The sequence below is a fragment of the Esox lucius genome, chromosome 11 (assembly GCF_011004845.1).
Source record: "Esox lucius isolate fEsoLuc1 chromosome 11, fEsoLuc1.pri, whole genome shotgun sequence".
Taxonomy (NCBI): Eukaryota; Metazoa; Chordata; class Actinopteri; order Esociformes; family Esocidae; genus Esox; species Esox lucius.
The window spans coordinates 55,071,307-55,086,586 of NC_047579.1; the positions used below are offsets into that span (position 1 = coordinate 55,071,307).

The following is a 15,280-nucleotide window of genomic DNA, read 5'->3' on the forward strand; positions in this document are numbered from 1 at the left end:
TGGATGGCATATCCTCTGACAAGTCAAAGTTATGCTTTGGTGTTCCTCAAGGCTCGGTTCTGGGCGCATTATTGTTCTCACTATACTGTATATGCTGCCTCTGGGCTATGTAATCCGAAATCACAATGTAAATTTTCACTGTTATGCTGATGACACACAGTTATATATTTCAATGAAGCATGGAGAAGCCCCAAATTAGCTCCTTTGGAAGCATGCGTTTTTAGGAAGAAACCTCTCTAGGTTTCTTCCTAAAATTCGGCCTTCTTAGGGAGTTTTTCCTAGCCACTGAAATTCAACACTACTGTTGTTTGCCCCTTGGGGTTTAAGGCCAGTGTTTCTGTAAAAGCACATTGTGACAACTGCTGTTGTAAAAAGGGCTTTATAAATAAATTGTATTGATTGATTGTAACCTGTGTGGTAAAACTAACCTGTTTCCTCACTGTAACCATGTGTTAAATCTGTAACCTTCAGGCGCGTAGCCGTAACTGCAGCATAATGTCTACGGTACCTGAGCCTCCAGGAAATGCATCACTGGTCCGCCGTACGAAAGAGGGAGAGACAGACTTCCACCCCCGCAGGTACAAATACTCCCTGAACTATATTGCCTAAACACAGTATACCTCATCCCCAACACTAAACCAAGGTAGACTACACTGAACACTGTACCCTACACCAAGTAAACTACACCCCCAACACTATACCCAGGTAGACTACACTCTGAACACTGTACCCTACACCAGGTAAACTACATCCCCAACACTACACCAAGGTAGACTACACACTGAACACTAGTTACACAACACTCTGAACACTCTGTCGACTACACTCTGAACACAATACCCTACACCAGGTAGACTACACTCTGAACATTGTACCTTACACTAGTTACACAAACTCTGAACACTACACTCTGAACACTATGTATACTACATTCTGAACACTAGACCCTACACCAGGTACACTACACTCTGAACACTATGTATACTACATTCTGAACACTATACCCTACACCACGTAGACTACACTCCGTCTAGCTCAAGAGAATCAATACTCTTTGTTGAGATCCTAAATTAGTGAAACAGGCCTGAGCCAGAGTACGATCGCAGATCACCTGACGGAGAGTGCGTACAATATAGTTTTGAGTACAGAGTGCTTTAAACTGTTTGCTTAATCACGTTTTATGTTTTATAGCCTACGACTTTCTGTTGAGATATTGAACAAATCTTTGCCAATAGCCCACTTCAAAAGCAAATGGTAGGCCAAATATTTACAGAAGTAGATGCTGTGTTTGTTAATTCATTTCTTCCCACTGCAAACATATTTTATGTAATCAAACAAAGTTTAAATGCAACACTGAATTGCATGGTCACATGTGTTTTTCATAGCTAACAGCAAGCCAGCTGAAGAATTAACTATGGAAATAAAGAAATGACAATCAATTGAAAAATCTATTGATATTCAAAAGGCAACCTAATTGTTAATAATGCCTCATTGATCCGCCATCAATCTCAGTCAGCTCAAAAAGCGGGACAAAACAAGAAAAATGCTCGTCACTCTCAACTAGTCCATGAGTCTTCTAGAAGTCGCAGCACCATCACTAACCCTACCTTCTCCAAACAGTCTCAACAATTTTAAGTCAAAGTGCAATTGGATGATACTTAAGTTCTGCTCAAATACGACAGAATGACAAATGCCTTCTGTCTTGATTTCTGAATGCCTGCTGCTAGCCAGCTTCCTATTAACCCCCAAAGGAAAATACTGATACTGGTGTCAGTTTTATTTATTTATTTTATTAAAAATGGATTCTTATATGAGAAATCAGGTTGAGACCAATGTCTCTTTGAAAGTTAATCCCTGTGTTTGCAGCAGTGTAAAAGCAGATATTTATAGAGATAAGAAAAAAATTGCTAGGAAAGGCACAGTTTAGTAAAAATCCTTCTCCCTCCAACCCAAACAGAAGTAATTGAAACAGAAAAACACTACAATTATTAAAATATTTTAATAGTTTTTAATTAGTTTATAAAAGCCCCCAAAAATATATACATTCATATCATTCGTAATGCCTTCTGTAAAGGCCTAGGACACCCTGATGGTGCCCCACAGATTCATGCATACAGTATTTTGATGGAACTGCCTTTTTTCTGCCAGGAAATACATTTTGATTAACAGATGGTGAGATTAAAAAGGGAGGCAGTGAAGTCCTACTCTGTAACGCCTACACTCTAAACACTGCTCTTTAAACACTGTGGAAGTAAAATATTTTTTACTTCTGCCTTCATATATAAGATTTTTACTGTACTGCTTGCATAAATACAGGCAACTGACCAAAAGAAAACATATTTAATCTAATCCTATCCCCCACCCTAAACAACCCTGGACTAGTTAATACTATCCCCCCCCCTAAACCACCCTGGACTAGTTAATACTATCCCCCACCCTAAACCACCCTGGACTAGATAATACTATCCCCCCACCCTAAACCACCCTGGACTAGTTAATACTATCCCCCCACCCTAAACCACCCTGGACTAGTTAATACTATCCCCCACCCTAAACCACCCTGGACTAGATAATACTATCCCCCCACCCTAAACCATCCTGGACTAGATAATACTATCCCCCCACCCTAAACCACCCTGGACTAGATAATACTATCCCCCCACCCTAAACCACCCTGGACTAGTTAATACTATCCCCCCACCCTAAACCACCCTGGACTAGATAATACTATCCCCCCACCCTAAACCACCCTGGACTAGTTAATACTATCCCCCCGCCCTAAACCACCCTGGACTAGTTAATACTATCCCCCCACCCTAAACCACCCTGGACTAACTAATACTACCCCCCACCCTAACCTTAACCTTGGACTAGATAATACTATCCCCCCACCCTAACCATAACCTTGGACTAGATAATACTATCCCCCACTCTAACCTTAACCTTGGACTAGATAATACTATCCCCCCGCCTTAATCACCTTGGACTAGATAATACTATCCCCCCTCCTTAATCACCTTGGACTAGATAATACTATCCCCCCGCCTTAATCACCTTGGACTAGATAATACTATCCCCCACTCTAACCTCAACCTTGGACTAGATAATACTATCCCCCACTCTAACCTTAACCTTGGACTAGATAATACTATCCCCCACTCTAACCTTAACCTTGGACTAGATAATACTATCCCCCCTCCTTAATCACCTTGGACTAGATAATACTATCCCCCCACCTTAATCACCTTGGACTAGATAATACTATCCCCCCACCCTAATATTAACCTTGGACTAGATAATACTATCCCCCCACCCTAATATTAACCTTGGACTAGATAATACTATCCCCCACTCTAACCTTAACCTTGGACTAGATAATACTATCCCCCACTCTAACCTTAACCTTGGACTAGATAATACTATCCCCCACTCTAACCTTAACCTTGGACTAGATAATACTATCCCAGCTTTGTTAGGGGAGATGAGAAGGAGGCATGTCTTGTTGTTGTTTAATGTCTTGTTTACATTAAGGCAGGATTCTACATGATCCCTTTAATGTGACTAAAAGTATGTTTCTCTGTTTCAGCATTTATGATTTTGACTGTGAGAGTGTAGACAACATGGACTATATTAAGGAAGCTGAGACAGGTTAATATCTTCTTTTCTCTTGTGAAAATAAAAATGTTTTTGTCTGGAACAAACTGGTCAAGAATAATCTGTGATTAAAAGAACATGAACAAACTGTTGTTTATTGAAAATATTATTTTCTTTTATGTTTTTATCATAATTTTTTCTAACTGCAAGGTATTTATTTTGTGGCTTTTTTTTAAGGTTAATTGGCCTTATATGTTTCTTGCATAAGTAGGCTACAGTATTGAAAGCCCTCCATAACTATTGGGACAGTAAAGTCAAAATTGCTATTTTTGCTGTACGCACAGAATATGAAAATATTTGTCTGATTTCAGTCTCCTGTTCTGTAAGTGAAATGCATGTTCAATCAGATTTTAGTCAGGAGATTGACTTGGCCAGTCTACACCTTCACACTTATTTCTTTCTTCTTTCCCCTGATGAAGTCCTTGGTTGAGTTAACAGGGTGTTTTGGTTCATTGTCCTTTTGCATTGTGATACGCTGCCCAATAAAGCCTTGATCACACCTGCAGCGTCAATCCGCTGTGATACACCGGAAGTTAATTAATTTCAAATGGAACACTGTGATTGGCTTGCAGCATTGCAGTGCAGAAGCAGCTGCAGAATGTTTGGTTTTGTGTGTGTGTTGGATTTATCCAATGTATGCCTCTGATTGGGTTAGGGCTAGCCCAGGGTGGAAGTAGTAGCAAACAGTGAATGTCAAAAGTTTTTTGCATTTATAGCAACTTTTTCCTATAAATGTTAACGTATATATATTTGTTGACAATTCATTAACTACAACATTAATAGTACATATTTCCGAAAATTTATTGTGCAAGCATATTACGTTTGATAACCTCTAAAAATAAAAGCTTGGAGGTTATTACAATTCTAAATAGTGAAGATAGTATTGATAGGCTCATTCAACAATGAGAACACCTGCTGAGATCGTGAAAATAGGTTGGCGACTTTCACCGACTGATTGACGAGCTTCTGCTTTTAGGAAAGGAATTTCGGAGCTACTTTCATCTGGACCAAGGCCAAAACAATCACCTGTTTTAGATAGTAGGATCACAGACCAAAATGGACACCAAGTAGCGAGATTTCGTTTGTGAAGTTGAATGCCTGGTCATTTGTCTCCATTAAGATTGATTGTATTTAATAACGTAACTGAAATTAGGAATTAAACAATCTAAAGTAGAGGGCTTGTAATAAAGACCATGTTATTTAACCTGCTTTCACAATCTTTATTGCATTGAGTTTTCATGAGAAATGGAACTAATTGATTGATGAAAAGTCTATAAAGTCTTAAACCCATATGTTTATGTTAGCAAATTGCGAGCTAGCCAGTAATTGATAGCTTAAGAAGGTTGCTCCTTGACACACAATATGCTCAGCGAAAAAGATTCTCCATTTTATAAAAAGCAGCATGCAACATCTGTGGAGAATCAATGGGTTCTGAGTAGTTGTGTTGCTGCACAAAATGTTCTGCAAGCTTTCTTGTTTGAAGCTGTAGATGTAATCAAGGTGTTGGTCTGGTGGCATTTTCTTGTACATTGGTAGCCAAGATGCTTCTGTACACTTCTGAATGAATTCTGCTGCAACCATAATATGTTACATCATTAATAAAATAAGTGAGTCCATTCCAGAGGCAGCCATGCATGCCCATGGCATGACACTACCTCCACCCGGACATGACCTCCACCCTGACGCCGCCTCCACCCTGACACCACCTCCACCATGACGCCGCCTCCACCCTGACGCCGCCTCCACCCTGACACCACCTCCACCATGACACTACCTCCACCCGGACATGACCTCCACCCTGACACTGCCTCCACCCGGACAGGACCTCCACCATGACGCCGCCTCCACCCTGACGCCGCCTCCACCATGACACTACCTCCAACCTGATCCTACCTCCACCCTGACACAACCTCCACCCTGACACAACCTCCACCCTGACACTGCCTCCACCCTGACACTACCGCCACCCAGACACTACCTCCACCCTGATACGACCTCCACCCTGACACTACCTCCACCCTGATACGACCTCCACCCTGACACTACCGCCACCCTGACACTGCCTCCACCCTGACACTGCCTCCACCCTGACACTACTGCCACCCTGACACTACCTCCACCCTGACACGACCTCCACCCTGACACTACCTCCACCCTGATACGACCTCCACCCTGACACTACCGCCACCCTGACACTGCCTCCACCCTGACACTGCCTCCACCCTGACACTACCGCCAACGTGCTTCACTGCGGTTCCTTTTTTTCTGCGAACAGTAGATTGTGGCGCTTTTATTTCCAGCATTTTGGAGGTTGTTGGTAATTCTACTGACATTTATTTTAGTGTTGTTTTTCAAAGCTCTGGTCATTTTTCTGTCATCAACTGCTGTTGTTTCTTTTGGCCAACCTGGTTGGTCGATTGCTGAAGACACCAGTCTTCATTTTCCAGGACATTCCAAACTATTGACTTGTCTATGCCTGACTGGTGCTATGGTTCTGCTTTTGTTATTTTCTTTTAGCATCCAAATCACTTTTTTTAATTGACCGCTTCATGTTGGATTATGCAAACTGACACCACATGCAAGACTCCAAAGGCAAAAACAAAGGGTGGAACAGAGAATTTACAGCAAAATTCTCATCATAATTTTTTTTTTTTTCATTTGTGAACAATCAATGGAACAGGAAACATTTGATCAATTAGAAATACCTGTGAACCAAATGTCCCAATATTTAGTCTCACGTAAAAGGGAGAATGGAACTCTGACAGTGCTGTTATTCTTAGCTGGTAAAACATAAAAGTGTTGTAATGGACAGAAATAAAAGGTGACATTCAGTACTTATTTTTATGTTTTTTCATATGCCTTGAGTATACAGACAAAAAAAAGCAATTTTGACTTTACTGTCACAATACTGGCATCATATGTCTGCTTTCTGAACATCTGTAGCCCCCAAGGATGCACCTAATTTAAATTCATATTTATAATGTTTCTAATTAGATTGAAATTAAACACAAGAATGGGATTTTGAGATAATGTAAACCTACCTCTCTCTCTGCCTAATTTTTTTCTGCACTTCTCCCCCTCCTTTTTCTCCCTCCCTTTATGTCCAGATGAGGAAGTGAGTTGTGGTCCTCCCTCACTCCACTCCTCCTCCTCCTCCTATCAATCAGAATGTCTAGACTCCTACGACCTGGAGACAGTCAACAACATCTTCAGAAAACTGTCACTTGACAGGTACATACACTCATAGACATTAATATTCCAACAAATGTGGATGACAACTGTCACAACTGTGTGTGTGTGTTTGTGTAGGCCTTTCCGTCCATCTCTCTCCTCCTTCTCGAGGGTCAGCTGTTCTCTACGACCGGTTCAGGAGCTTACGTTGATCGGCGACCAGCTTCTGGCTGATGCCACACTGGTTGGCGGGAACGACAGTGGAATCTTTGTATCAAATGTCCTATCAGGGTCCGGAGCTGAAAAGGCAGGGCTACGGGAGGGCTACCAGCTCCTGTTGGTGAGAGACATTGTGACATCACTGTTAAAAGTAAAAGCTTGTTATAGCTTGCCCCTAGTCACATATTAAGAGGTCTGTTAAGGTTGGACAATGTTGTTGAATAATTACGATGCATTTAAAGTACACTTTAACTATGGAAGTCATATTAACGCGCCAATACATTGTCTTTTCGGACAGATTCCATAACATCCTGCAATAATACCAAGGGGACATTAATATGTTATGTACATTCATGTACATGTTAATCTGTTCAAATACTTTTGCGACCATACAATGGACGCACTATGCATAAAACGTCCTGTAGGTTTAAAAATATTTACTGTAAATCTGATAAAAATGATGTTTACGGGTGTTTAAAATGATAGTGGCACCTTTTTATTTCATTTAGTAAAAGAGTTTTGCGCTTCAACAAGCAGTAAGATATCTTCATGAGACATGTGTACAGTTGTAGATATCTGCATGACACACATGTACAGTAGTAGATATCTTCATGACACACATGTACAGTAGTAGATATCTGCATGACACACATGTACAGTAGTAGATATCTGCATGACAGACGTGTACAGTTGTAGATATCTGCATGACAGACGTGTACAGTTGTAGATATCTGCATGACACACATGTACAGTAGTAGATATATTCATGAGACACGTGTACAGTTGTAGATATCTGCATGACACACGTGAACAGTTGTAGATATCTGCATGACACGTGTACAGTTGTAGATATCTGCATGAAACGTGTACGATAGTAGATATCTGCATGACACGTGTACAGTAGTAGATATCTGCATGAAACGTGTACGATAGTAGATATCTGCATGACACACGTGTACGATAATAGATATCTGCATGACACGTGTACAGTAGTAGATATCTGCATGACAGACGTGTACAGTTGTAGATATCTGCATGACACACATGTACAGTAGTAGATATATTCATGAGACACGTGTACAGTTGTAGATATCTGCATGACAGACGTGTACAGTTGTAGATATCTGCATGACACGTGTACAGTTGTAGATATCTGCATGACACACGTGTACAGTTGTAGATATCTGCATGACACACGTGTACAGTTGTAGATATCTGCATGACAGACGTGTACAGTTGTAGATATCTGCATGACACACGTGTACAGTTGTAGATATCTGCATGACAGACGTGTACAGTTGTAGATATCTGCATGACACGTGTGTACAGTTGTAGATATCTGCATGACAGACGTGTACAGTTGTAGATATCTGCATCACACATGTGTACAGTAGTAGATATCTGCATGACACACGTGTACAATAATAGCTTGTTAGCTGAGCCAGTCACACATGATCTGATACTGATATTCATATAATTCAGGATTCTTTCCACTTCCAAAAATGTTTACCAAATGTTGCATAAACATGTATAGAGAATAACATTGTACCTGTCTCAATGGCACTGCCTGTGCTCAGTACAGTGAAATTATTCTATAAAAATTGACGTAATATTCACTATTGAATACACACCGATCAGCAATAGCATTATAACCACCTGCCTAATAATGTATAGGTCCCCCTTTTGCCGCCAAAACAGCCCTAAACCGTCGAGGCATGGACTCCACTAGACCCCTTTAAGTCCTGTAAGTTGTGAGGTGGGGCCTCCATGGATCGAACTTGTTGGTCCAGCACATCCCACAGATGTTCAACTCGATTGAGATGTAGGAAATTTGGAGGCCAAATCAACACCTTGAACTCGTTGTGTTCCTCAAATCATTCCTGAACCATTTTTGCTTTGTGGCAGGGCGCATTATCCTGCTGAAAGAGGCCAATGACAGGTAACAAGTTCAAACAGGTGCAGTTAATACAGATAATGAGTGGAGAACAGGAGGGCTTCTTAAAGAAAAACTAACAGGTCTGTGAATGCCGGAATTCTTACTGGTTGGTAGGTGATCAAAAACGTATGTCATGCAATAAAATGCAAATTAATTACTTAAAAATCATACAATGTGATTTTCTGGATTTTTGTTTTAGATTCCGTCACTCACAGTTAAAGAGTACCTATGATACAAATTACAGACTTCTACATGCTTTGTTAGTGGGAAAACCTGCAAAATCGGCAGTGTATCAAATACTTGTTCTCCCCACTGTAGGTCTAAAAAACTATCTCTATATGCACATATTACATAATTGTGTAAACACATTACTTTTATGCCTATATATTTATATGCATTTGCAAGGCTATAATTTGTCTTTTATTTTCGGTTTCACTTTGTGGTGGTGCCACTTTATCTTCCTTAGACCTTTTGATAATTACTGACCACTGCAGACCGGGAACACCCCACAAGGTCTGCAGTTTTGGAGGTGCTCTGACCCAGTCGTCTAGCCATCACAATTTGACCCTTGTCAAAGTTGCTCAGATCCTTACGCTTGCCCATTATTCACTTCACCTGTAAGTGGTCATAATGCTATGGCTGATCGGTGTATAGTGCGTCAATAGGTATTTGATCCCCTAAAATGGGGGTCTGTCTCTAAAGAGGGCTGTAACTCATACATGTTTCAAGGTTTATGGATGAATAAATCTGCCCATTAACCTGTTAGCCATTATTTAATTTAGAATCCAATGTGCTGGAGTACCGTAATTGCTAGGCCATATACTGTGTAACAAAGTAAAAAGCCAAGAGCTGTCTTCTGATTGGCTATTCTCCCTCCTTCTTTCCCATTGGCTGGTCCAGCTTGAGGGATGTATCCGTGGGGAAAACCAGAGCGTTTCATTGGACACCTGCACCCAGGAAGAGGCCCATTGGACATTGCAGCATTGCTCGGGACCAATACAACTGCACTACCGAGCCAATTTTGATGGTAACTCTTTACACTGTAAAAACAACACACACACGTGTCCCTAACACACCCGTATGCTTAATGCACCCCACAGGCAGCAGACCTACATCTGTAGGTATTTGTGTCTATACTTCCCTTCTTTATTCAGGCTTTAAAAACCTCTAACCTCGTCATTTATATCCTTAACCATGATCCCTACCCTTCACCTCTAAACCCTGACCATAATCTCCAACTTCTAACCCTTGGTGCAATCCATGTGTGTATGTGGGTCAGGATACCGGAGACTGCAGAAGGATCTGTCGGACCACAAAGTGACATCAGGAGACTCCTTCTACATCAGAATCAACCTTAACATTTCCAGCCAGGCAGATTCATGCTCTCTGAATGTACTATGTGATGAGGTATCTGCTAACCACTATCATTTATCCCATGATCTGTATCCCCATACCTCTAAACCCTGACCTCTATCATTTATCCCATGACCTGTATCCCCTTACGTCTAAACCCTGACCTCTATCATTTATCCCATGACCTGTATCCCCTTACCTCTAAACCCTGATCTCTATCATTTATCCCATGACCTGTATCCCCATACCTCTAAACCCTGATCTCTATCATTTATCCCATGACCTGTATCCCCATACCTCTAAACCCTGACCTCTATCATTTATCCCATGACCTGTATCCCCTTACCTTTAAACCCTGACCTCTATCATTTATCCCATGACCTGTATCCCCTTACCTCTAAACACTGACCTCTAACCAATAATCTCCATCCTGTAACCGTTGTCAATCTCTGACTTACATCCTAACATTTATCCTCTGACCATTATCCTCTGATATCTATTTCCTGATTTATTGGTTGGTTGATTGGTTAAATGTGTTGATTGATTTATTGGTTGGTTGATTGGTTAAGTGTGTTGATTGATTAATTGGTTGGTTGATTGGTTGTGTGTTGATTGATTTACTGGTTGGTTGGTTGGTTAAATGTGTTGATTGATTTATTGGTTGATTGATTGGTTGTGTGTTTATTAATTTATTGGTTGGTTGGTTAAGTGTGTTGATTGATTTATTGATGGGTTGTTTGTTGGTTAAGTGTGTTGATTGATTTATTGGTTGGTTGGTTGATTGGTTAAGTGTGTTGATTGATTTATTGGTGGGTTGATTGGTTGGTAATGTGTGTTGATTGATTTGTAGGTGGGTTGGTTGATTAGTTAAGTGTGTTGAATGATTTATTTGTTGGTTGATTGGTTGAGTGTGTTGATTGATATATAGGTTGACCAATGTATTGGTTGATTGAAGGTGGTCCATGTCCTGAACACAATGCACCAGGGAAAGGGGGAGTGGCTATGTTCTCGGGTCGACCCCTACTCTGGAACCGACCTACAGGAGAGAGGCACAATCCCCTCCTACGCACGGTAAGTACCATTACAGCCTTCTGCAGAAAAATGCAGACTACTAAATACAATTTCAGACCTCTGCAGACAAATGCAGACTACTAAATACCACTACAGACCTCTGCAGACAAATACAGACTACTAAATACCACTACAGACCTCTGCAGACAAATACAGACTACTAAATACCACTACAGACCTCTGTCAATGGCACTGTCCCGTCCTGTTTTAAACATGCAGTGGTCCAGCCCCTTTTTAAAAATCCTAATCTAGACTTAACTGTTTTTAATAATTTCCATCCCATTTCAAAATGTCCATTCCTATCAAATGTTTCTTTTTAAATGAAAACCATATTCTGGATACATTTCAGTCAGCCTTTTGGGCATGCCATAGCACTGAATCAGGTGTTAAATTATTTTAAGGTGTTAAATTATTTTAATTTGTTCAGGGACAATGGAAATCACACTATTTTAATTCTGCTTGATCTTACTTACTACTTTTGACACAATTGATCATACCATTCATCTAGATCATTGTAAGCTAGAAGCTGGCATTCAGGGTACTGCCCTTAAGCTGTTTACATCATATTTGAGAGGCAGGATTTTTTCAGATATTTTCTGTAAGCATCTGGTATTTCTCCTCCTCCTTTGCAACAATCACCTGTGGGGTACCTCAGGGCTCTGTCCTAGGCCCTATCTTATTCTATCACTTGTGGGGTACCTCAGGACTATGTCCTAGGCCCTATCTTATTCTTGTTATATATATATATGCTTCCCTTGGGCTCCATCTTTCATATGTTGATATGATGATGACACACAATTGTACCTTCCCCTGAAATAAATCTCTGAAATAGCTCTTTGATTGCCTTAGAGACATAAAATGTTGGCTAGCAAAAAACCTCATACAATTAGATACCACAAAGACTTAGGACCTCTATCCATCAATGTACATAGTTATTGTTAATAACATAGCTATGCAAAGAATCTCAGGGTTATTTTTATTCGGACCTCAAATTTGATAAACAACTAAATGCTGTTTTAGAGGTAGCTTTTTCCAGCTCTGGGCCATATTGAAACACATTCTTAAGGGTTTGGAAACAGTTTTTCATGCGTTCAATTCCTCCCGTCTGGACTATTGTAACTCTTTTGTATATGGGAGTCTGTTAGTCCAAAATGCAGCTGCTAGGCTTTTAACAGGTACAAAGAAGAGAGAGAGCATCACTACTGTATTGGTCTCTCCCCAGTGGCTACCTGTTAAATATAGGATTGATTTTAAGGTTATTTTATTTGTTTTTAATGTGCTACAAGGATCAGCCCCCTCGTATATTTTGGACACTCTTCCTCCAAGCCCCTTAGGCCTTCCAACCAAATGCTTTATGCTCCATGACTGGGACTCCAACAGGGCCAGGGACAGAATTGAATGTTTAGGACTCAAACCACAGACCAAAAAATATATATAGTAATTATAATACTGTCAAAAAACAGGTCACAAAAGTTTTATTGTTTAATGTTTTAATTCATAATTAGGCCATATTCAAATCCTTTTGTTATCAAGACCCAATCAGCCATTACTTAATTGCTACACACATTTTGACGTTTTTTTTTGTCCTTCCATTTATGTGCTCCTAGTTTTGGTTGCATGGTGGCAATGTTTTAGCCAGATAGATAGATACATTTATGTTGGTAAAAATCAGTTTATTTTTTAAGCTGCATTAGGTAAGACTTTTTCAGTACAAAAAAACTATTACAGCATTTTGAATTACTCACCAGTCAGAAAATGGTTTAGTTGATATAGAAAGTCTACACACAGTTGTTAGTTAATAGCAAAATGTTACGTTTTTTGGCAGTGAACTTACATTTTTAACTTGAGAGAATTTAGTTCTCCAACTGCTAGAAACAGCCGATAGTAAGGGGGGGCTCTAGCTATATTTAGCAACTACATTTTTGCAGGGTGGGGGGGATTGTGAAATAAATTCACTTTGGATGTGTCAATTACATGCAAAAATGCTTGTTAAATGTATTTATTTGGTATTTGGCATTTATCCCTACAGACTAAAGATTACAACTGGTGTGTGTGTGTGTCTACAGGGCCCAGCAGCTGCTCCTGGTGAAGTTCCAAAAGCTGATGTGTCGAAGGGGAAGAGAGGAGAATGACAGTCTGCGCAACATTATGGTACCAACCAGCCTGTAAAAAAACACCAAACACTAAAACATCTAACTAGCCCCTTACTCACCATATACATAACAACCCCCTAACTAATCATCTAACTAGCCCCAAACTCACCATAGACATAACAAGCCCCTAACTAATCATCTAACTAGCCCCTTACTACTCACCATATACATAACTAGCCCCTAACTAATCATCTAACTAGCCCCAAACTCACCATATACATAACAAGCCCCTAACTAATCATCTAACTAGCCCCTAACTCACCATATACATAACAAGCCCCTAACTAATCATCTAACTAGCCCCTAACTCACCATATACATAACAAGCCCCTAACTAATCATCTAACTAGCCCCTTACTACTCACCATATACATAACTAGCCCCTAACTAATCATCTAACTAGCCCCTTACTCACCATATACATAACTAGCCCCTAACTAATCATCTAACTAGCCCCAAGGAGAAACTTTAGGGCCAGTGGTATGCAGCACTCATTGACTGTTTACCTGGTAACTAACATTGTAGCTCTCCATCAAGCAATGAATCAAGTGATGTTGCTGGTGATAGTAAATGTCACAGCTCATTCCACTCCAATGCACATTGAGGAAAACATATGTCTTTAGACATGTACGTATGTTTTAGTAATTTAGCAGACATTCTTATCCAGGGTGACTTACTTTAAGTGTATACATTTTATGCTGATGCTGCATACTGGGCTGTGTTTAGGTAGAGGAGACAGGAGGGTTTGATGCTGCATCACTGGGCTGTGTTTAGGTAGAGGGGACAGGAGAGTTTGATGATGCCACTTTAAAGGAAAAATAAGTTGATTTTAAATTCCATGGCATCAACACATCTCAAAAAAGTTGGGACAAGGCCATGTTTACCACTGTGTGGCATCCCCACTTCTTTTTATAACAGACTGCAAACATCTGGGGACTGAGGAGACAAGTTGCTCATGTTTATGAATAGGAATGTTGTCCCAATCTTGTCTAATACAGGCTTCTAGTTGCTCAACTCTCTTAGGTCTTCTTTGTCGCACCTTCCTCTTTATGATGTGCCAAATGTTTTCTATGGGTGAAAGATCTGGACTGCAGGATGGCCATTTCAGTACCCGGATCCTTCTTCTATGCAGCCATGACATTGTAATTGATGCAGTATGTGGTCTGGCATTGTCATGTACGAAAATGCATGGTTGTGATGGCAATTTCTAAAATTCCAAAGTTCTATGAAAATGGTAGGTAAGACAGGAAAAATCAATTGCGCAATAAACGGTTTTAATCTTGCTTGCAAGGAGAAAGTATACAGGTTACAAAGTAACGGTGGATAGTTTCTAAATAAAAACATCATTTCGACAGTATTTATTACATAGGAAGAAGGGGTGTGGTAAGATGCTGCCATCTGTTTCATGTCAATCAAACACCTTTCCCTTTGTTCTATCACACACGTCAAATGCTATCTTCCCCCACCTTATCCTTCCTGCAATAATGTTTAGCCAAAGGGGCAAACTGACCTTACTCCCCCTGTTGTATATCTTCTCCTATCCTGTCCTAAAACCCATTGATCTGCATCTGGACAGACAATAGATGTCCCCTATGCAAATACCAGGTCCCACACATTCCTGTACCTATCTTAACAGTGGGACTCAGTCCTTTATACAATCAGAATACATTGTATAAGAAATTTCCACAACAATCCATCCTCTTGATACCATGTCAAACCTTGG

At 40.3% G+C, this 15,280-nt stretch overlaps 1 protein-coding gene across 4 annotated transcripts in view; it reads left to right on the forward strand.

Moving 5' to 3' along the window:
• Positions 1-15,280, forward strand: part of card11 (caspase recruitment domain family, member 11) — a 100,341-nt gene that overhangs the window by 65,483 nt on the left and 19,578 nt on the right. For all 4 annotated transcript variants that reach the window (XM_034295294.1, XM_029123434.2, XM_029123435.2 and 1 more), the window contains 8 exons: positions 472-578; positions 3,587-3,648; positions 6,762-6,885; positions 6,964-7,165; positions 9,881-10,007; positions 10,260-10,387; positions 11,289-11,404; positions 13,471-13,555. In XM_034295294.1, coding sequence (XP_034151185.1) covers positions 472-578; positions 3,587-3,648; positions 6,762-6,885; positions 6,964-7,165; positions 9,881-10,007; positions 10,260-10,387; positions 11,289-11,404; positions 13,471-13,555 — 951 coding nt within the window. The remainder of the gene's footprint in view (positions 1-471; positions 579-3,586; positions 3,649-6,761; positions 6,886-6,963; positions 7,166-9,880; positions 10,008-10,259; positions 10,388-11,288; positions 11,405-13,470; positions 13,556-15,280) is intronic.